Consider the following 22,859-nt stretch of genomic DNA (forward strand, 5'->3'; position numbering starts at 1 on the left):
CCCTCTCTGGGTATGGTTTTGAACAGTCTGTATATATACTGAGTCTATCCTGTAACTATAATTCACCAAGAGAAATCTAATAACCTGTATGTATGTTGTATATTGTGTAGCTGAACTGGAAAAATCTAGATGGTTGATTGACATCCTACTGCTATAGCTCGAGTTAGAGCGTATTTCTCTGTCAAGCGCCTCCTGATTCCGCAGTTCCAAACATGCACCACACAGTAGATCCTCTGCATGGCCACCTCACAGCAAGAACATTCCAGTTTTTGACCTCGCTGAGCCGGGAATTTCTGTGGCAAGTTTAAGGGCGAAAACACAACTTTACACTCAGTTACTTTTCTAATAGTTCACAACTGTTTAACTCTTTGTGATGTACGTTGAACAACGTGCTAGAAACATTCCTAATTCCTGATCCATATTGAGATCTACCACAGTGCAGATGATTTCGGTGTATTCATAGTTTTCACAGGACTTCAAATCATTATGGAAAGGACCACCTGAAGAGCTTGACAATTATTTATAAGCATGTAAAAAATTGGGCAGTCTGCCTCACAGCTTAGTGGAGCTTAGAAGAAGATAAATTATACCACCCTTCACTTGCATCTAGTTTAAAGGAGCCAAAAGTTCAAATGGAACAGGAGAAAAATAAAGCAGAAGAGCAGGAGGGAAATTAACACCAAGAAGAATGAAAGAGAAGAGGTAAAACAAAAAGGTGGAGTTCACACAAGGCGTTAACGGGAAGAAATGAAGGAGAATATGAGTTAGCTCTACAAGGCCATCATTTCTCTTGAAACTTACAACCCCACCGTTTCCCCCCGAACTTATTCACTGCCTCTTACTTCAAACCTTTACACCAACACACCCCCTAACTCATGCACCTGCCTATTTAACCCTTATAACATACCCATTTACCCCAACCCATGTTTCCCAAATGTAGATAGACAGATATAACTCAATAAAATCAAAGGAAATAGCTCAGAACAACAGCACAAAAACAAGAAATTGCTCAGAATGTGTAACAAAGACGACCAACCAACCAGGTCTGTTGAAGTGAACTGACCCTGTCTGTAAGTTCCTTTTTAACTAAAGCTCTTATGCACTGTATTCTAGTGCTTGTTTATATAACAGTAAAAACATATGCGGCTGTGCGAACAATGACACCTGTCACATATACACGCACACACACAGGCACCTCTATGACATGCATACAAAAGCTTGCAATATCATAAAAGGCTGTTTCTTTCTCTTCCCACACCTTTGTCAGACACCTTTGTCCTAGACAAAAACACAAAAGATTCCTTTTCAAACAGCTGTTTGGTTTTCCTTCAAAACTGATGAGGTAAGGTACACCCTATTCCACTGAAAGCTCAAGAAGGCCTGAGGGAAATGGGCGTAATCTCAATTTTAAAGCAAAGGTAATACATGCAATGGATCCTTGATAAGGTCTGACTAAAATGAATTATTTTTAAATGATTTAAAAAAATGCTAATAGTGTTTTACCCAAAAGGCACAAAGTTATCGTACAGTCTCAGTGTCAAAGTAGCCCCTAATTTAATAAAGCAGTGGTAAATAGAAAACCATCAATTTTGCAGCAGTTAACATTTGAAAAAGCTCAGATCTCTCAGCAGCTTGTTTCAGATCTGTACCACAGAGAAGCTAAAGGCATCATCACTATATTTTATTTCAAAAAGTTGAAGGAGAAGCAGTTCCCAGATGACCTGAAAGGCCTCGAGGGTTTATAAGAGCGCAGATCAGAGTATTCAGAATGTCAGAACTGTTTTGGTCTTAAAACATTTAGTGTTTTATAGGACTGAAGTACATATATATATATATATATATATATATATATATATCGATGTAGCGGTTCCGAATGACAGCAATATCAGGAAGAAGGAACACGAGAAGCTGGAGAAATACCAAGGGCTCAGAGAAGAGCTCGAGAGGATGTGGAGGGTGAAGGTGACGGTGGTCCCCGTGGTAATCGGAGCACTAGGTGCGGTGACTCCCAAGCTAGGCGAGTGGCTCCAGCAGATCCCGGGAACAACATCGGAGATCTCTGTCCAGAAGAGCGCAGTCCTAGGAACAGCTAAGATACTGCGCAGGACCCTCAAGCTCCCAGGCCTCTGGTAGAGGACCCGAGCTTGCAGGGGCGAGATGGGTGTTTTTTTTTTTTTTATATATATATAAAATTACTTTCTGCTTAAATATACTTATATATATATATATATATATATATATATATATATATATATATATAGACTCTATATATCATGCCATAATGATTGTGAAGTATGTGCAGTATGCTTGCTCCTTAACTCCTCTATATAGTGATTGAGTCAAATATTTACTCCAAATAAAAAGTACTGTTTCTTTTTCTGTGCATTTACACATAAAAACTACACGATCGAGGAAAGAGTCATGAATGTACACCATATTTATGCACATAAATCCAACGTCACATTTGCACATTCATATACACGCATTTATTTTTAACACTCACTGCAGGGGTTCAATTTTAGGAATTTTAATAATGATTCTACACCATTAATAGAGGGTTAAAGATAATCATAGAAGATGGCAGAGAGAGGGGAATCTTTGCTAGCTATGTCCAAAACACCATGATCAGCGTACAGGCCACAGGTAATGGCTGTTTATTCCTTTAAGGTCAAGTACTGATTTCCAAATTTCTACATTTCCAATTAAAAACTCTTATTATTAATATAATGTGACAGCTAAAGTGTCTGACCTGCAGCAATATGTTGAAAGGGTGACACTTTATAATACTTTAATGCTATTAAGCATTAATAAAGTATTAGTGGGCGCTTAATTCATCATTTGTATATCATTACTCATGCTTAGTCATTTTTAAATACAGATATTTTTATACAGCTGTTACTTTTTACACCATGTACAGCTACCACTGTGCAGTCACAGCTAACACTGCTAATACAGCACTGCTAGTAATAATCATAATAGTTGTAAAAATTTTAATAATATTAATCATAATATTAATAATTCTTTTACTAAGCCCAGTTTGATCACCTAGGCTACCACATGCAACCCTAACTCTAAGTCCAAAAAATGATGGATTACACTGCAGGTCTTTAAACAAACAAACAAAAATCATGCTTATTAAATGCAAAATGTACTAAGCCAGAAAAAAGACCGGGGCGTGCAGCTGACATGGAATGAAGTGGGCGTTTACAAAATATGCAATAGTCTGTGAAATAATAAGATGCAAATTGGGGGCAGAGCCGGGACCCTGTTGCTATCACAGACATCTGCTCTTCTTAAACCACAACAGACGCAGAGACACAGGTGGAGCACATGAAATACATTACTTTTATTGTCAGGAAAAAACCTGGAAGCTCTGTTTTTGTTTTTGGCCTCTCGTGAAAAGATCAATTTTGGTTCGCAGGAATCCGTATTTGAAAATAACAAATAATGAAATGCCCAAGAAACGTATGGTTTGTTGCAAAACAACATATTGCATTCATCTGATACTGGAGCGGATTTTATGATTGCAATTCAGCAGTGCGCTCACATAGGAAATCATTGACATTCACGCACCTGGTCTGCCACCTGTCACTGCTGGCAGCTGAACGGGAAGCTCAATCACACATCTGTTTACACTGTTGGAGACGCTGCACAAGGAGACCAAGGACATAAAAACTGAAGTGTTATTGTCACCCATGCTGAGCTCTCTGTTTATGATTCAGTTATTTTGCTGTTTCAGTGTAATAAACCCCATCATGTAGCCCCATCAAACAAACCTCAAGAAAAACAAAGCACCGCGGGAAATTCTTTTTAAATGCAATTTCATCAGTAAAGTCAAGAATGTACAACACATGAGCTCAAAACAAGAAAATAGACCTGGTTACACACGTTCACGTCTTTGTGCAATAGAACCCTTCACACTGCACAGTAAAACATTACTTTTTTTAATAAATAAATAAAAGCACATAAGTTATGTACATGGTATTAAGTCAAAACTTCAAAATACTCCACTGCCTTGTGGTCTGATTACACTATAACAGAAATTAAACAAGATTCATGTTATAGTGCCTGTACAAACACTAGGAGACACCTAAAGCATTGGCACATTCAATACAAAAAAAAATCGTCAGGAGAAGCAATATGTAAATGCTAGCTGCATTGTAATAGTTCAGCACAGAGCACAAGAGCATCAATAAGGCAACTTCTTATTGTTCTGGGCACTTGGGAGGATATTTATATTAGGACATTTTTCACCCTATGAAGCAAGCAAAGAAGGACAGCTAAACTGAGCAAACATATTTATGATGCTGAGCTTTAAGCACTGTAGTTCAATGGTTCTTCAGTCTTAGTTTAGGGTCTTAGCACACTAATATTACTAAATCAGCACTAAGTACAAAGAGAGACCTGTTAGGTCATTTTGTTTACAGGAACTGTTCAAAACTGTAGCATTTGCAAAATTAAAGGGACATTAGGTTTTATGAAAGAAGCACATTGTAATGGCTATGAAATGACAGTGTTTAGGCTTGCTGCCAAAAAATATCACTGTAACTATGCAGTTCTTCCTGCCACTGGTACTAAATCTGGACTAAAAAGCAGTAAGCACTTTCCCCATTACAATGCACTAATCAGGCAAGGAATAACTGTGGTTGGACATAGCTGCATGACTGAAATTATTCGAACCATGTGCAATGAACATTAGCTACTTACATTCAGAGTGCAGCCATAGATTTAAAACGGGAATGTAGTAGTTACTACATGACAGCAATTTCACTGAAAAGGACACAGGCACTTAAAATCAACCTTGCTTTTATGTAGACATATAACTAGACTACAACCAGTTGGCAACCAGTTCGAGTACATATTGCAAAAGACAAGACGAATTTCACTTATTGGCACAGACTGACTCAGACTGATTCCAATTTGTTGGCAATATGTCTGTGTTTATAAATTAGGTGCCAGTTATTTGCAACCCTTGACAAATGTGTCTGAGTGATTTCAATCCAAGACTGTTTGGAGACAGGTATGCCTTACCAGGTGACCTGTGCAATCTTCTTGCAATAAAAAGTCGTCACCCAGAGGTTGAAGGTGTTGCACCAGTTGGTCAAGCTAACTACTTCCAATTAGTCGCTGAATGCAAAAAAAAAAAAAAAGAAAAAAGAAATCAATCCAATTATCACTTTAGTCACAAGTAGGATGCAATTCTAGTTTTACTAGAGCAGTTTCTTTACTCTAGTGTGACTGAGCCATTAGTGAGTGGTTGCTCTCCCCAGTTAGATGATGTGATGGGTGTGACAGCGGGTGCTGAAGTCTGTTGCCACTTTTAAATGTTTGACCTGAACATGACACTAGACGAAATTCTAAAGGCTCATTTACGGTGACATTTTTTCCTGTGGAGATCATTAACGTTTGTACCAAAGGTCATGACAATCCAACCAATATTTGTCAAAACATTCCAGCCAAGTGTCAAGCAGGATCACAAATGTCTTTAGAAAATTTTATGGAAATATATTCAACAGCTTTTAGGACATTTCATTTCATTTCTGATGGACAGTTGGACAATCCAAAGAGCCAGGCTAAATTTTGACTTCAGGACTTAAGGCGGTTTGAGCGAGTGTGCTTTTGCGTATTGCAGGAAATAATACTCAAGTGCTCGAAAGCTTATTTCTCATTTCTACTCCCTGATAAAACTGACAGATTAGCCCAGCTGCAACATCCCCACTAAGACCATAACTGGGCTTATTTTTTAAACAAGAAAAACGTGCTTCAGATAAAAGGAAATAAATGAGACGGCAAGACTGCAAAACGTGGGACTGATGTTGTCGGCTCTCATCTCTCATTTCTAATGATCTGTGCTCCCCATTGCTCTTTAGCTGGTAAATAAACAGGACCTGTCTGATGAATGAAACAGGGACAGTTTACTCCAAGGCAAAACAATCGCCCACCTGGGAGATCCAGGCTGATGTTTCACTGATATGGAGTATGTGCTTTTCTCTCACTTAATGGGAATAATAATAAATATAGAGCTGGAGGGGTGAGATATGCGGGACCTGAGAAAAGCAGCGAGGGAGAGACGGTAAAAAAGCAGAGAAGGCGAAAGGGGGAAAGGGCTGCAGGGGATTTGACAGTCAATATATGGCCACATATATACACACACACAGAAAGAAGACAGAAAACAAGGAACACTGAACACTCAGTGGTGTTTTGAGCTAAGGTGCATGACAAGTGAGACAGAGTCTGTTTCTCTCTCAATGTTGCCAGAAACTGTTTACAAAAAAAAAGACCAAAATAACCTTTCAATGGTAGAAAACAAGCATGCCGAAAAACAAATGTAAAAAAACAGAAATGCTTTCTTAAGGCGGCACAGTCCAGTACTGATGCTGATCGTGAATGCCTTTCACCGAGTGTTTTTTTAGAGTTTGAAATGCACCAACGTTCATAGGTACACAATAGTTTCCTCCCTGCCCTCCTCCCCTCCACTGTCGGTCTCCAAGGAAACCAGCTGAGGGTCACCGGGATGCGGGCGCACCGGATACGGGTCAGTTCCACTTGCTGTTAGTGACCAGGTCTCCCCATTGTAGCTGTGATCTGAGTGGGCACAAAAAAAAACACCATTTGTAGGAGAAATACAATTACTGAAATTGAACAATGAGACATTATTTATTCACCACTGATCAAGTATCCGACAGTATGGGACACGTAGCCACGTGTTTAATGAGCTCGGTCTAATTGCTTAGCCCACTTATATAATCACTAACAGCATACAGATTAGGTGCTGCTGAGCCTGCTGCTCCCTCCTGCACCGTGTCTGAAAATGGGGAAAAAAGAGAATTTCAAGCTATGCATCACACCCCCTCAGCTCAGGCGTGTCACTTTTATCAGCAGCTTTCTCAACACGATCAATTGTCAGGCTTCCATGACATCAGCCTCCTCGCAAGCGATGGCGGACAAAAAGAGAGGAGACAAGGGACCAGAAATGACAAATGAAACTGCTAACACCTACAAGTTGGCAAGCATATGGTTATGCTGAAGTACTCTCACAGCAAAATACTATAACCCTGACCAGCCTGTAGTTGCTGTTCTCATAATCTTTTTCAAGGATTAGTACCATTATTATTCAGATGCAATTAGCTCTTAAAGAGGATATGCTTTTGTAGGTGGTAACTATCACTTGTCTCTGCTACGCTTGCATTCTTTTTTCCTCCATGCGCTGTCTAGCATTAGGGCAGGTGTGCTGTCATGGTAACAGATGGCGTGAACTATAAATTGCCTCATTGTGTCCCTGTAGGAAAGTGTCTGTTTGATTAATTATATAAGAGTCTGTCAGAGTAGCTCTGTTAGCCAACACACAGGCCAGGCCTCCACTAGATGAGATGTAAAGATAAAAATACCAAATCTCTTTCTTTGAGTTTCATCCATAAAATATTAAGATTGAATGATAATGTGACATGCATGCTGTTAAATATTTAAATTGCAATAAACACAAGGCTGATAAAGCGTGGCACAGGGTTGTTTTCTTTTCTGTCTACAGCAGTGAAAGGTAAATACTACACTACTGCTGTGTGTCATACTTAAACTCACTATTTTGAGTGCAGAAGTGTGTTCACATTATCAACTATGGATACATGAAGTACTTTAAGAGTCGGTGTACTCGTAATGGTCAGAAAGCCCAAAATTCATGATGTTTGACCTGTGAAAATTCAAACACTACAGAAACAAGTGCTCCCTCTGCAGAAAGTAGTGTACAAAAGAGAAGTATCCACTTTAACAACTTCGCATCGCATTTTAGTTCACAGCATGAAATAAAATGCAGCACAACAAGAGATGAGTCTATTTTTTGAAGTGTATGTATTTTTTTGATTTGCATACATACACCAAATGCAAAATTGGTGCTGACAGTTTAACCAGATGATTTACAAACAGGGAAGAGCTCGCAACTCTCCCAAGTTCCTGATCAAATTCAAATCAGCAATGATTTTCTAACACCAGCCACCCGGCGATTGTCACCGTTTTATTTTTAATTTAACGATGTTCCCAATGTCTGCCATAATTATCGTTTGGAAGAAGCCACGACCAAGAGAGTATGTGCTGTAATAAATCCTTTATTGACCAATTATGGCTCAGTCACACTAGAGTAAAAACAGCACACCAACCTCCTTGTGTCTACGAAAAGTCAATGGTTGACTGATAATTGCAACGAACTTTGTTGCTTTCGGAAACTGATTGCGGGTACTTGCATCCCAAACAATCACCATCCAACTCAGACTGACTGCAGGTTGCTGAAGGTTGCCGTTCAATTCATAAATGCAGGCAGACTGCCAACACATCTCTGCAAGACATCGCTTGGTAATAGTGGACTTGACTTGGTTACTAACAGGTTGTATTCTGGTTACATTCGTATATAAAATCAAGTATGTCTATGATTTTACAGTTTAATCAAATAAGTCGTTATTGGTGGAGGCAATTCTGAATTCCTGATTGAAATCTACGAGGTTCTGGTTGGACTCTGAATTTTGCTGAATGCTTTTCGGTTGTCTGTTGTATTAAGAGTGTGCATGTGAGGATGGATGACTGACGTCTGCAGATCAAATCTACCTGCAAATACAAATAAAGTAACCTCAAAGTGACCAGTTGTTAATATGATTTTTTTGTGCATGCAGAAGACAACAGATAAACTGCAGTTTTCAAGAAATTTTTCACACATAATCGACATATTATCACAAAGAGATTTCATTTAATTGCCAACCTGACCCAATTCGGTTGCACACTCATAGCAGACTAACTGCAGACTGACTCCATCAAGCATAGCTTGTTGTTCTATTGCCATATTGTTGCAGTTGCTTTGAATATATGTCTCCAACTACTGTTTTCCCCGTGTGACTGAAGCATTCACAGATTTCTAGCTTTCTGTAGGGGATATCATGTTCTATGTATAAAAACGAGCAAAAAAACAAAAACAATAGAATGTTACTTTTTTCATTTAAATTCTGACAATAAATAAAAGCAAACTTAAACAGAATTAGGGCTCAGATTAACTTTAGCCGGCTTCAGCACAATGAAATAAAAGGAAGCGAACGGGCTCTCTGTAGATGGGCTCGATGGGTTTGATTGAAGAAGTGGCTGCGTTAAGCTAGTTAAATCTAACCAGCCTGGAGCTGCTGGCCTTAAGCAGAGAGAACTCAATTCATTCTTTTTATTTCAGTCTTTTAGTTTTGTGAGCACTTGGACTGACAACAACATGCTGGTGTCAAAAAAACGATGCCGTTTATTAGGGAACTAATGATGAATGAATAATGTGCCGTGATCGTTGTGTTATATAGGCTCACAGTGTACAAAGAAGCTTTTTTATTGAATGCCAAGGAATTTTTAATGCCCGATACACAACACTTGGACACCTTTCCACAAAATAAATTGTACACAACCAGTTTTATAAAGAAAGCAGTAAAATGTCCTGATGAAGGGAGGTTTTATTAAGTTTGCACCTTTGCAAGAAAAAAAAAACATTCCTAAGTTATGTGTTGCATTATTATTTGTATTGTGTTATGTCCACTGTTTAAGTGTGTGGCAGACTCACAGAAAAATGATCTATTCAAAAGCTACTGTGCACTGCGATGCTTGAGCACAAAGTCACAAAGCATGTTTTTTGCCTCCTGCAGCACTTTGCACAGGGTTTGAATTCGTCAGCGTGCTGTAAAGTGAAGCGGCTTCACCTTTCTTTTCTTCCTCAACCTCCTCACAGAGCTCTCGTCTTTTGTGTAAAAAGGTGAACAACAAAAACCTGATACGACTCATCAGATGAAGCGTCAGCGTAAAAAATTCCATCCAACTGGTTCTCCAAGATTACACTGAACCAGAACGAATTATGGAAATCCACTGAATTAAAAAAGGTGTGTGTGTGTGTGTGTCGTGTGCACAAGAAGAAATAGTCACATGCACAGGTGAGGATGAGAAGAGAGATCATATTTTGATCCATGTGACTGACAGCACAATGGATCATTTGCATCTGAAAGAGATTCCTTTTCTTTTCACACGAAAAAAAGAAGAATGGAGATACCAGGTTCCTCCACATACCAGGCAGCTTGTGACCCAGAATGAGATCGCATGAGAGCTCTTAAAATATAAGACTGCACCTAAGACACAAAAACATGTGTGGCGATTTGGTCTTTTATTAACTGTTGAGAAGACCCTTAAGGGACCCACTGAAGAGCCTTGTGGTTACACATTAGCTGGAGCACACCCTGCACTGTAGACTGCAGGCAGACATCCACCCCGGGCTTGTTAACAAGTGACTCAGGTTTCACTGGGGCATTGCGTGTGCTCAATAATGAGGAAAGGTTAATAAGCTGATCAATGGCAAAGAGATTGTGCTGCCTGCTGTAAGCTGGTAAACAATAGCGGGAACACCACATTAGGCTGCGCTGACCCGGTTTTTACGAGGGCCCAGGGAGACAGGCCGAATGTAAACTGTAATTTTCCCCGCCTGCTGAGAGCATCGGGGCAAGCACGCTGATGAATGGATTAGAAATGGAGACGGGCAAACATGGGAATGTAGCCGACACCTCCGGAGCGCAACCTGATTAATCTGTGACTGCATCTCTCATTCCTCCCCACCCCCCGCACGCTCACGCCGCCCCCTTTTCACCTGATGCGATGACAAGCCATGCTGTAATGAGTTTTGCAAAGATTTCTTTCAGATCGATGTCCCAATCAGTCAGCCATCGCCTGCAGACTGTGATTCACACGCTGTTGTCTCCCCGACCACTCGATAGATAGAGAAAGCATTGATTTTCTTTTTCCTTTGGCAGGCTCGAGCATTGTGGGGTGGGGTGGAGTTTGGGGGACTCGATACTGCTGCAGGTGGAGGTGGTGGGAGGACAGGCAAGGCCTCGCCGTGGATACGGCCTTGAGAGCGCGGCGTGTTTGTGTGTACAGTAGGCTCTCGCATGCATGGGTGAAACCAGTAGGTTTGTTGACATTCTCACAGGGCGCAGATTTCTAATTTATGTTGACAGGGTGATAACACAGTACGCTACTGTTCAAATACATGAGGTAAATGCAAATGGTAAATGGTAAATGGCCTGTATTTATATAGCGCTTTACTAGTCCCTAAGGACCCCAAAGCGCTTTACATGTCCAGTCATCCACCCATTCACACACACATTCACACACTGGCGATGGTAAGCTACATTGTAGCCACAGCCACCCTGGGGCGCACTGACAGAGGCGAGGCTGCCGGACACTGGCGCCACCGGGCCCTCTGACCACCACCAGTAGGCAACGGGTGAAGTGTCTTGCCCAAGGACACAACGACCGAGACTGTCCAAGCCGGGGCTCGAACCGGCAACCTTCCGATTACAAGGCGAACGCCCAACTCTTGAGCCACGATCGCCCATGCAATATGTAGCACTGTGCTAAAATGCATGTTCTTATTACATATTAAATGTAGTAGAAATGGAAATAAGAAATTGAGCTATTTGGTGCTATAAAAAATACGATCCTCTTTTGAGAGAATTGTCAAAATATATCCCAGCCTCAACTTTGAGAGGTCTGTTTGAGCAAAACAAAAGCTCTGAAACCAGCACTGTTACAAGTGTACCAGAGACTCAGATGGAGGCCAGCTGAGGGCTCAGTGTCATTAGGTCTTCCTCAAAGAGGAAGGTCCCATCTTATCTTAAAGGCTTCATAGTACCATATCCCCTTTGCTCTCAGACTGAAGGCTTACTTGTGGTTCCTAGATTATTTAAGAAGTAGAATGGGAGGGAGAGCCTTCAGCTTTCAGGCCCCTTTTCTGTGGAAGCAGCTCCCAGTTTGGATTCAGGTGATAGGCAACCTGTCTAATTTTAAGACAAGCCTTTAAACTTTCCTTTCTAAAAAGCTTATAGCTAAGGTTGGATCGGCTGACCCTGCACTTTCCATTTGTTATGCTGCAATAGGTCTAGGCTGCTGGGGGCTTCCTGTGAGGCACCGAGTGTTTTTCCTTCCCACTGTTGCGAACTATTTGCTCATAGAAGGTTGTCTGAATCGTGTGGTTTTCTCCCCACTATTGCAGTATCTTTAGCTTTGAATATAACAGTGACTGTTGTGATTTTTTGCTATATAAATGAAATTGAATTGAACTGACAGAGGAGAGTAAGTACACCAGTGTACAGAAAAGAGATGCACGGGATTAAACCAAATCGAGACCATCAGTATATCTCAATTAGAACCACTGAAAGCCAAAATGTGAATGCAAATAAAATTCAGTGTATCATACAGTCCAATTACTTCATTAGTTTTTGATCTGTTTGGAAATCAATATAGTAGCAAGCAAGTGACTGGAAAAGTTTAAAAAACATATGAGGCCCAAGCTGGATTTGCATTTGTGTCTTCTCTTTCTAACTTTGAAACTGAACTTTGTGGTAATTCTTACCATGCCTTCCTGCAGGGCTGTAGAGGTATCCAGTCCCCATCATCCATCCCTGGGAGTCTGAGTGTTGGCCGTGGGGAGTCTTAGCTCCAGAAGGCTGTCTGCCGTTGGATTGGGCCAGCAGGGAGTTGAGACAATTGTGTGTGCTAGCATCATTTCTTCTGGGGTGCACATGGCGGTTGTTGACGCTGGTACTGGCTAACGCGGCCTCGTTCACAAACACAGAGCCGTTACCGGTATGGCCTCTGGACGGACTTGATGCCGAGTCCTGAGGGAGAGGGAGGAAATGTCAGGGCTCGATCCAGACTAGCAAGATCATCTTTGAGAACCGTGAGAACAGGAAGAGGAAACCCATTTTCGTTCCAGGATAAGATCATTAACAAATAATGAATGCTGACAGCTGGATGGCATTCACACCTGTGAAATCTGTCAACAATCCACCTTTGAAATACACTCACGCATTTACATAAAAAGACCAGGAAACACATTTGACATACCTGCCAACAACTAGAAAAGCCTCCATCTCAAGATCTCTACTTTTCTCAAGCTTTAATTACAAAAAGACAAAAAGTGAGTCACTCGAAATGACATTTTCTCACTTCATGCAATAAACGGATCTCTTTCTCTGTCTCTCTCTCCAATACAAAGAAAGTGAATGAAATTTTATTTTTTGATGCTCGCAGTACTGAAACATTTCTTTCTGTGGATAATATAAAGACTTCACTGTGAAGTTTCTGCAGAGGCAATTTCTTCCAGAGAAAGCCATTTCCAAGAAAAGTGCTCACAGTATGTTCTGTGGATTTATGTGAATAATGGAGAAGCTGTTTCTGGAAAGACACTCTCGCTGACATTTTTTTCTCCCTCACAAATGACTCACTTATCGTTGCAAAGGCAAAAACTCTCAAGAGAAAATAAAAATAAAAGTATGTCAACTAAAGGTAAGTGAGGGAACATGTTGTCATTTGGGTGAAGCGACCCTTTAATGTTTGGCTAAGGGCAGATTAGGACTCATCTTCACATAAACATGGCCTTTCCCTCTGCTGAGTGCAGGCAGCACAGCTAATTAGGTGCAACCAGAGAGTCAAAGTGTGTGTGTGTGTGTGTGTCATTTGATCTGTCTCTGACCCTATGAACCATTGCCTCTGGCTGAAGCATTAGTGTGTGTGGGGGGGAAACATTAGGACCTGCACTGTCTCGGCACGCTTTTGTTGGACCGACTAAAATAGATGAATGGAAATAAATAAAGACTGCAAAAAACCAGGAGAGCCTCATCACGTCTAGCCTGGAAAAGACCAAGGTGGGGGTGGCGGTTGTGTGTAAATTAATGAGGGACAGAGGGAATATCGAAACCTGAGCCTGCTCATTTGTCCGTCCATTCTGTGCTCTCTGTGTGTCTTCTGAACAAGTCACACCTGCTGCCGAACAGAGCAACACAAGCCCCATAAGCCAACGGAGGTTCAGATAGATGTATGTGCTAAATTAGTTTCACCACTGCTGCAGTTCCACGTGAGGTATATTGGGACTTAAAGGGCAGGGGGAACAGCACACCCTTTTTCCTCCATGCCTTCCAGCTGTGTGGGACATTTTGCTGGAGTGCTTTTCAAACAAAGTGTCGATAATCTAAGCCCCTTTGGGTCACAATTGATTGGTTTCTTAGGCCGAGCGCCTCTGGTTTTAATTATTTTTGTCAGAGCTTTTATTTGCAGTGGTTTAATTATCATCAATCATTAAGATGTTTACTGGTGAGCGGAGCTGCCGGAGCACTAAGACAAATGGTGCTGAAATTGCTCTCATTATCGCGGGTCGTATGTCAAGAGGGGATTGGGCTGCTAGGTGTGAACGTGTGAGCCAGCGTAACCCTGGCTGATGGCTGTATGAGAAAAGCTTCTTGTTAATGATTTTAGCACAAGAATTACTCCATAGATGCTGTATATCTGCTCCCACTGAGGTCACGAGTGTTAGTGAGGGGCATTACTGGCTCATAGATTCACTGGTAAAAGAAAGGGCTATCACTTCTGTTTCCCCCAATACCTGCTGTCCATCAAGAGGGATGAACATGTGAGGATTCGCAGTTGGAGGGCTGTCCTGCGGCCCGTGCTTCCAGCACTGCAGCAGCTTTTGCTGCTCATCCAGGCGCTCTCGTTCCCTCTCCACGCTCCTCTGGCCCTCTCTGAGTCTCTCCAGGTTCTGCTGGTACTCCTCGAGCTGCTCGTCCAGTTCTACACGTTCACGTCTCAGCCTCTCCGCTGCCACCTGGCACTGCCTCTCCCTCTCTTCCAGCATGCTCTCCTGCGCCCCCTGCTGACTCTTCCTAGCCTGGCACTCTCGCTCCCAGCGCTCCTTCTCCTGGCGCAGGCGGTCATGGAGCCGCTGGGCCACCGCCGCCTCCTCCTTCTGCTTCTCCAGGTTACGTTGCTTCTCCTGATCCTGGAGGGCGCTGCCCCGGACACTTGGGAGATGCAGCCGTTGGGCGCGAGGGGAAGGGCGGCCGCTCTCTTGGAGAAGGAGCCTCTGGACCTCATAGCAGCTGTCCTGGATGGTCACCGCAGCCTGGCACAGAGAGGGGAAAGTCAAAAGCGACATGGTTCATCAAAATGCAAATGATCAACTGCCACTTTTACCACCGTGTTGCCTCCTCGCAACGTATTTGAATGGCAAAAATGTGACGGACATCACGATCAAGGCTAAAGTGATGACTTTTAATTTTTATGCATTAAGGTCACAGCAACTAGTGACAGGAAGCCACAGCTGCTCTCCCCCTGTGGTTTTCCGAGTTCATACCCAAAATGAAACTTTGTATATGGAAATCACATCGTGATCAAATCCTCGAGCCTAATTAGATAGGCAAGAGTGCGCAAACACATCATATGCAAATACACCCACATTCTCCTCCTCACACAAATTTAAATTTTACACCAAAGAAGGAGCGTGTGTACAGTGAAACAAAAGATCCTGCTACGTCTCCCGACTGAAAAAACAAAACAAAAAACAGATCAGTGAGATGAGCTCCTGGAGCTCCAGCAGAGCGATGCTTCTGTTTACTGAAAGTGTGCAGGCGAATGAGAGCCTGCTTATGATATAGAACGTATCTGTTGATACTGAGATCACAGGAGGTGTTTTTCTTTTTCGTTTAATTTCTTTGTTGGCCTAATATAGATGAGGGCTGTGAGGAGGGTAAATAAAAATAGCTCACCTGCAGACTATACAGCAACTGAGTCAGGTTTTGGACACTCTGAGCCACCTGTTAATAGACAGAGTCAGATACAAAACGCAGATTAATGGGTCTTCCGCAGTTTTCATGTGTGAACATCAAGATTTCACTTCCTATTAGTTAGCTACACAAGTAACTACAAGCTGCATTCCTCTTTAAGCTTTAAGTTGCATTGACAGAACACCTGTGCCCCCTGGAGGCCATGCGTGGAATGTCACCACATTGTTTAGGGTTAAATTATCACTCTCTCTTATCAGAGTAATTTACCTCACAGGCCACAGAAAGCTGCAAAGAGCAGCAAGGCTGTTGCATGGTTATTGGAATAAGTCCCCATATCAATATTTAATGCTGCCATACCTCAGGAAACTAAATGGACTTCCTTTATTATGAACTTATCAATGATTCATTAGATTAAGGCCAAAATGTAATTCTAATAGACTGCACTGAATTATTAAAGCAACAATCTTGAGCCACACATCTGTAAAGACGTGGAAAGAAGCCGTGCTCAGATGCAGGGAACACGTTACCTCTGCAGTACAGCAGCGAGGGAGGCATTGCCTCCTGATATCTGCATCAATATTTAACTCAAAAAGCAATTATCTTCTCTGTTTATATGGTGAAGTCACAGCACACATTTTAAACAGCAGGTTGCGTACCTTCAAGTCAACGTCGCCTCGATTGTCTTTTTGAAAGTCAGTTGTGGACTGAAATACAAAGGTCTCAGGCCAGCTCCCCTCGCTGCCCCGAGGGTCTTCAGGCGAGACCTCCAATGAGTCTGAGGGCTCGACGGGTACGGCAGGGCTGACAGGAAACACGGAGTCTGTGTCAGAGTTCTGGCTGTGACTCGATGGTGAACGGGCCTTGGACGGTAACATGGCCTTTAGGTTCTCAGCTGGAAAAAAAACCAGATGGGACAAGTGTAAAACTCAAACTAGTAAGATCAGTAACAACATTACTGAATCAACTAAAGCCATCAACAGTTCAATTTTGTTGTAAGAACATAATCCACGTTTTCTCGCCGGAACCGTTGGCCTTTTAAAAATCATGTAACTGTTAAATTAAAGCGCCAGCATCTCATACTTTATGAATTTTCCTAAAATGGGTTTATTCATCATGTATTGGATTACAGGGTGTGTGGAACAAAAAGAAAAAAACCCCTTTCAACCTAGCACCAAAGACGTTACTTTGATCCCATGGAAATTAAGCTAAAACAACAGCTGCTGCCTGCCGTGCTGCTTAGCATCATGCATTTTTTGCACCTCTTTAAATATGAAAGCTGCAATACCAAGAGCTAGAGCTAGCTTGCTAAGATTATTTATATCTCTTACTTATATTTGTGATTTTCTGATTTATTCTTACAGTGTAAATATGTTTCTTCTTTTTGCATGTATTGCTCTTTATGTTTATGAATGTTGTTGACCTATTTTTGCTTCATCTCATACACTCGTACACATGCTGGAGTCCTTGATTAACACATAAATGCAAAGGGGACTGTAGTTAGATAAAAGACAATGACATGTATTTTAACTTCATTATTTACATTCATTTGACCTGATATTAAAACTCGTTTGACGATCTAAAACACAAAAATAAAGGAATTAGGAACATAGGTTTTTGGATATTTTTCCTCTGTACTGTATTGCTACAGTAGATTTTTTAATTAAATGATCAAGATGTGATCAAGTGCAAACTCTCAGCTTCAATTCAAGGGGTTTTACAAAAGCTTTTCAATAACTGTTTAGGATTTTTATAAGTACTATAAGGAGTACTGTAAGTTGAGAACACTGTGGATATGAAAATATGTTTGCTGAAGTGTGCAGTGCATGTGAAAGTTTCACCTTCTTGCAGCGCAGCGGTCAGCAGCGCAGCAGCCTGGGGAAGCTCCTCTGAGTGTGGCTGCACCAGCAGTCGCGGTTCAGCTAGCGAAGCCTCCATCCTCCCACTCAGAACAGAGAGCTGTGCGTAGATCTGCAGCTTCTCCGCCAGGCTAGAGCAGATCTGCTGGTCCTGGCTCGTCAGGCTCTCTGGTACAAGAGTTCATGTAGTTCAAAGAGCGTAAAATGTTAACAGCTACTATGTTTACAGTTTTTCTCAGTTGCTTTGGCTCATTTCTTAAATGACAGCTGAACGTAGCCAAATCATGTGTGAAACTCTTCAGAACAGTCTGTTACTTTAGCACTTCAGAACAAGCTTTACTTGTTATTAGTGTTTGCAAATATTTTAGAACATTTAGGCAAGAGACGACACTCAGCGTGGTGTAATTGAAACCATTCAGAGATGCTTCAGTCTTTAAAAATGCTTCTATACGCTCAATATTTTTACTCTTGATAATATGTGAGCATCAATTCATTTGCAGCTCAATGAACAGCAAATAGTCCATCTAACAGTCACAAATATGCTGAGCCAACATGTGCAAGTCATCAGACTGTAAAGCATCTTTTAGAGCTTAAGTGCAACAAAGTTATAACAATGTAACATTTTTCCATTACAATAGATGCAAAAATCATTTTGACAAATCCATAAAAGGCAGCGGGCAAGTTAAGAACCTTTGGCAGTTCATCTGCAGTGTTTTAACATTTTAAGAGAAATGCATCTGCAGAGCCAAAACAGCAGCATTGAGAGAAAAGTGTCAAAGCATCTGAAACAAAACAACCCTGTAATAAATCTACATTTAACATAATTACAGTCAATAGGAAAAACACCCCAAACAAAATGGTTAAAAATACCTTGTAGCTTTTGGATCTTCTGAAAACGAGCCTCGGCAGCTCGCTTCTCCTCGTCCGATTCACTTGTGTATTCCTCTTCGTCCTCCGGACAGCTGAACAGAAGTGACAGTTAAATCAGGTCAGGCAGGCAAATGTGTACACATCATAAAATCTGTGTATTCAGTTCTCAAAATCCTCCTTTTCCCCACAATTTAAACTGTAATTTAATTCAGTTTAGTTTTATTTATATAGCACCAAATTACAACAACAGACACCTCAAGGTGCTTTATATTGTAAGGTAGAGACCCTACAATAATACAGAGAAAACCCCAACAATCAAACAAACCCGAATGAGCAAGAATCTGGTGACGGTGGGAAGGAAAAACTCCCTTTTAGGAGGAAGAAACCTCTGGCAGAACCAGGCTCAGGCAAGGGCCTCATACACACCTCTCTACGGCCTCTCTAATGAGCCTCATCCATGTGTTTCGGTCCTCTTTGGACGACGTGTGGACCTCATACATTTCTGGTCCAGCCGCTGAGGCGCTTATCAGAAACATCCCTCTCTCTTCGTTCGCTACTTCCCGAACTATTAACTTCTGTAGTGGAATCACTGGAGGCTTCTGGTCCTTTAACACATTTAAAGCATGGAGAAAAAAAACAAAACAAAACATCAATCATCCTTACACGGTGCAGTGTTTATTACTGATTTCTTTACTGAATGCGTACCACAGTTGCAAATGTGTACTTCTGGTCTTTTTCTTGGAGGAAGATGAGCGTGTCTGTGAGTAGCAGCGCCAGGACGTCTGGGCAAAATAACGACGGGTAGAAAAACAGTTAGATCCGATAGGATGCAAAAATGACACATGAACTTCTAAGTATCATTTATCACCTTTGAGTCGCCCGGTGGCAGTCTTCCACAGGAGCACCCCCTGGTGTTTGAGCACTTGTCCGGGTCCGATCATATCCTGCTTGCGGAAGGTGTGTCCGCTCTTCAGCTTAGCTGCGCTGCGGTTCTCCATGCGATTAAAGACTTCCTGTAACCTCTGGTGCCGTTCGTATTCGCTGACCCTCATGTCCACGGCTGCTATCACCTCTCGAATGTGAGCCAGGGCTTTCGAAAGGTCTGGGTGCTCCTCTGTTTCCTCTGATGGTCAGAGCAAAGGAAAAACAAAAAGAAAAAAAAGAGGGTTTTCTTGTTTTTTTCAACTAAAGTAAGGTTTTATTTTTTGTCCCCCCAACACCTAGGTTTAGTAATCATAAGAGCCTGTAGCCAGCAGAGGGCAGTAGATGACTGACCTTGAGTATAGTGTAGGATCCTCTCTAGCAGCACTGGGTACTTTGTAATCCTTTGGGTTACCAGCAAGATGCACTCTGGGATTTCCCTCCGTCGCACCAAAGAATTATTCCCTTGTTGCTTTAAAAATGAAGTATAGTAATTATGAAAGATCTAGTGAGGTGAAAGGGAGTGAGTCTATTTTAATTTAATGATTTTTGAAAGCATGACACAAACGTTAAATACCCTGATGAAGGTCTGAAATCTTTTGTTATGTTGTTGGAGCTCTTTGAAAAAGCTGACAGCTTCATTATGGCGGCTGCAGAATTCCCCGTATACCTGCTTCATCTTCTCCCCGTTCTCATCCGTGAACTGCAAAAAGTAGAACCAGGCAACTCAAACATGACCTAATCCGGTCTAACCACACCTGAGACAAAGGTATACCCATGAACACCAGCTAACCTGCTGGAGCAAGATGTCTCCTATTCTCTGGATGAGGTAGTTCCTGTGGCCCTGAGGCTGGGTCGAGCTGTGTCGCCGTTCCTTCATGGCGGAAAAGAAGGCGTGGTGAAAGAGGAGCAGCTGGTCCAGACAGGGGAAGACTCGCTCCACCGCTTCGGTGTCCAGCTGCACTTCTTGTCTCATGCCTCGCCGGAAAATCTCGGCCATGATGTGCAGAGTTTGCAGGTGATGAAGCTCGGTCTGCATCAACTCTGGATCAGGGTGGGGGAGGTGTTAGATTTGGGACATGTGCTAAATAATGCCAATAAAAAGCTGAATCTCTTACTCAGTCTTAAAACAGTTCTCTGTGGTTTGACACTTTTACATATGAAATCCTGACACATGCAGAAAGTAAAGCATTCCAGGAGACGCCTTTCACAACAGCAACATCTGCTTACCATAGATTACATCCTGCCTCTTGACAGCTCGTTTGTCTTGCTTCTTGCAGAACTTGTGCTCAACCGTCAGGCTCCATGATTCAGCTTCATATTCCACAGAATCAGCTGATATGTCACTGTGGATGTATGAGTCTGTGCAGTCTGCAGATGGAAAGAGGCATACGAATCACTTTCATTTCTTTCAGTCAGTTTTGTTTATTTTCTGTAACATTTTATTTAGTAAAAAGAGACTCCCTAGCTTCTTTCCCCACAAATTTGACAAAATGACACCTGCAAGTTCTAACAAGGTGTTCAACTTTTTAACTGTTCAGCATTTTAATTGATTGATAAAAGAAAGTTTGGATGCTTCTTATCTCACATGTTTCTGTACGATTTAATAGCGTAACCTTGAACTACAAAATGTTATGAGAATGTCAACAAAGTGCAGGTTATAATGTTCTCCCCACAAGATGATAACAGTGAAAAAAAGCTTCACAGTACAGTGTTCTGAAACCACCTGCAGGACATCAGTGAGGCCTGAGATTTAGAGGGAATCACAGAGAAGTTGTTGGAGACAGATTATACAATAATCCACACTTAAAGTCTTCACATGCGAAAGTCTGGGATCACATTTTTGATCTTCAGTTGATCCTAGCAGCACTGGGTACCTCGTAATCCTTCGTGTAAACGATCCTCAGATGCCATCAGACCAAAACAAGTCAAGTTTAGTGACTATATGTTACTTTCGGCTGCTCTGGACACACATACACATACACTGATACACACTCATCCCCCCTCCCTTTCCAAACGCCTTCGATGCTTGTCCCCTCCCGGGGAAGATGGCGGTCGACTGGACCAGCGCAGACATGCTGCAGGACCGGATGCGCTGTCTACACCGGCTCTCTCTCACCCTTTTACCCGCTCCTGTTGCTTGTCTTGTGTTTCTATGGTGTATTGATAGTCATGTGCTTTTTGTGCTGGGGTGTTTTTTTTCTGTTATCAAACTGTTCTCCCATTAGGAGCTCAGTCTGAGTGGAGGTTTTTTTTTCCTCCTCTCACTTCATGTTATGTATTTTCGTTGTCTTTTCCTATCAGCCTACCTCTCTGACATGTCTTCCCAATGTGTTGATTGTGTAAAGTTTGGTCAGAAGGTTCCTTTATAAGTGTGCATGCGCCATTAGCGTGCTGTAACCCATAATTTCCTTCGGGATTAATATTAGTATTAGTATTCTGATTCTGATTCTAACTTGTTACAAAGGATCAAGAGGTACTTAAATGTTTAAGCAAGAAAAATCCTCTAAAGTCAGATGTTGGAACTCTGAGCTTAGTGCATTTCATTAGCAAAGACAGAAAAATAAGGGCTGCTCTAACTTTACAAATCCAAGTTGAGGGGGGCATTACAGATTAAAATCCTCACTTAAATATTAGTTTAACTGGTGTGCATAAATTGGCTAGCTGTCTATCCCTCTGTGTTAGCCCTTTGATGGACTGGCACACACTCCAGGGTGTCACTATTCCCTCTGTGACCCTGCACTAGTTAAGTGGTTAAGAAAAAGGATAAATGCATTTCAAATATTGGACAAATTGCTATGATATTCTGGAAAATTGAAAAATAGTGCAACCACCATTTCCACTAATGGTTTGGCTGAAAGTTGGAATTCACAAAAGATTTTACAAATGCTTCGATAAACACTGAACGTTAAACATAAATAACACAAAAAAATCTGGCACAAAATCTTAATAATTCAAAAGATTAATACTAACACTGAAACTAATAGAAACGAAACTAAAACTCAACATTTTTAAACAATAAAGACTGAAATTTAACAAGAAATTCCACTCTGGACTAAAGTGGATTCAAAACAAAAAGTCAAAATGAAAAAAAAAAAACATTAACTAATAAGTAATTAATTAAATACAAAACTATAATATTTCTGGTTAGGCAATAACATTTTAAAATATTATTTGTATTTTTACAAGGTTATAAAAAACTAAGAATAATTTTGGAGAATGTTTTCCCAAGTTTAAGGAGAAAGTTTTGGGTAAAAATTAAAAGTGCCACTCAAAACTTTACTAGATCTACGCTATAAGTGCGTCTCAGAGTTGGTAAGGATAACTGCCCTGTGAATATAAAAGTCTAAAAACAGTGGAAGACCCCTGATTTATTTACAGACTGTGGAATGCATGTTAATGGTTCACTAAAGCTGTGTAAATCTGAGACTTGTCTGACACACACTAAATTTCAGTACATTTTCTTCCCCAAAGCATCTTCTCTCGTACGGTTTTTTAAAAAAAAAACCTTAAAAAACCTTAAAGTTAGTATTTAAATATGCATTTCGCTGTTACATACAATTTTTTTTGTATTTGGGGATCCTGAACGCGCCTTTAT

At 41.4% G+C, this 22,859-nt stretch overlaps 1 protein-coding gene across 5 annotated transcripts in view; it reads right to left on the reverse strand.

The window, feature by feature from the left end:
• Positions 1 to 2,438: 2,438 nt before the first annotated feature.
• Positions 2,439 to 22,859, reverse strand: part of arhgef28a (Rho guanine nucleotide exchange factor (GEF) 28a) — a 53,242-nt gene continuing 32,821 nt past the window's right edge. For all 5 annotated transcript variants that reach the window (XM_084935695.1, XM_084935699.1, XM_084935697.1 and 2 more), the window contains 14 exons: positions 20,492 to 20,632; positions 20,055 to 20,305; positions 19,839 to 19,964; positions 19,616 to 19,733; positions 19,209 to 19,463; positions 19,046 to 19,122; positions 18,767 to 18,945; positions 18,341 to 18,432; positions 17,453 to 17,638; positions 16,271 to 16,506; positions 15,597 to 15,644; positions 14,435 to 14,953; positions 12,407 to 12,671; positions 2,439 to 6,585 (listed from right to left, as the gene is read on the reverse strand). In XM_084935695.1, the coding sequence (XP_084791821.1) occupies positions 6,434 to 6,585; positions 12,407 to 12,671; positions 14,435 to 14,953; positions 15,597 to 15,644; positions 16,271 to 16,506; positions 17,453 to 17,638; positions 18,341 to 18,432; positions 18,767 to 18,945; positions 19,046 to 19,122; positions 19,209 to 19,463; positions 19,616 to 19,733; positions 19,839 to 19,964; positions 20,055 to 20,305; positions 20,492 to 20,632 (2,645 nt within the window). In that variant the 3' untranslated portion in view covers positions 2,439 to 6,433. The remainder of the gene's footprint in view (positions 6,586 to 12,406; positions 12,672 to 14,434; positions 14,954 to 15,596; positions 15,645 to 16,270; positions 16,507 to 17,452; positions 17,639 to 18,340; positions 18,433 to 18,766; positions 18,946 to 19,045; positions 19,123 to 19,208; positions 19,464 to 19,615; positions 19,734 to 19,838; positions 19,965 to 20,054; positions 20,306 to 20,491; positions 20,633 to 22,859) is intronic.

Source organism: Perissodus microlepis, chromosome 7 (genome assembly GCF_051167445.1).
Source record: "Perissodus microlepis isolate ML-2025 ecotype Zambia chromosome 7, ASM5116744v1, whole genome shotgun sequence".
NCBI lineage: Eukaryota > Metazoa > Chordata > Actinopteri > Cichliformes > Cichlidae > Perissodus > Perissodus microlepis.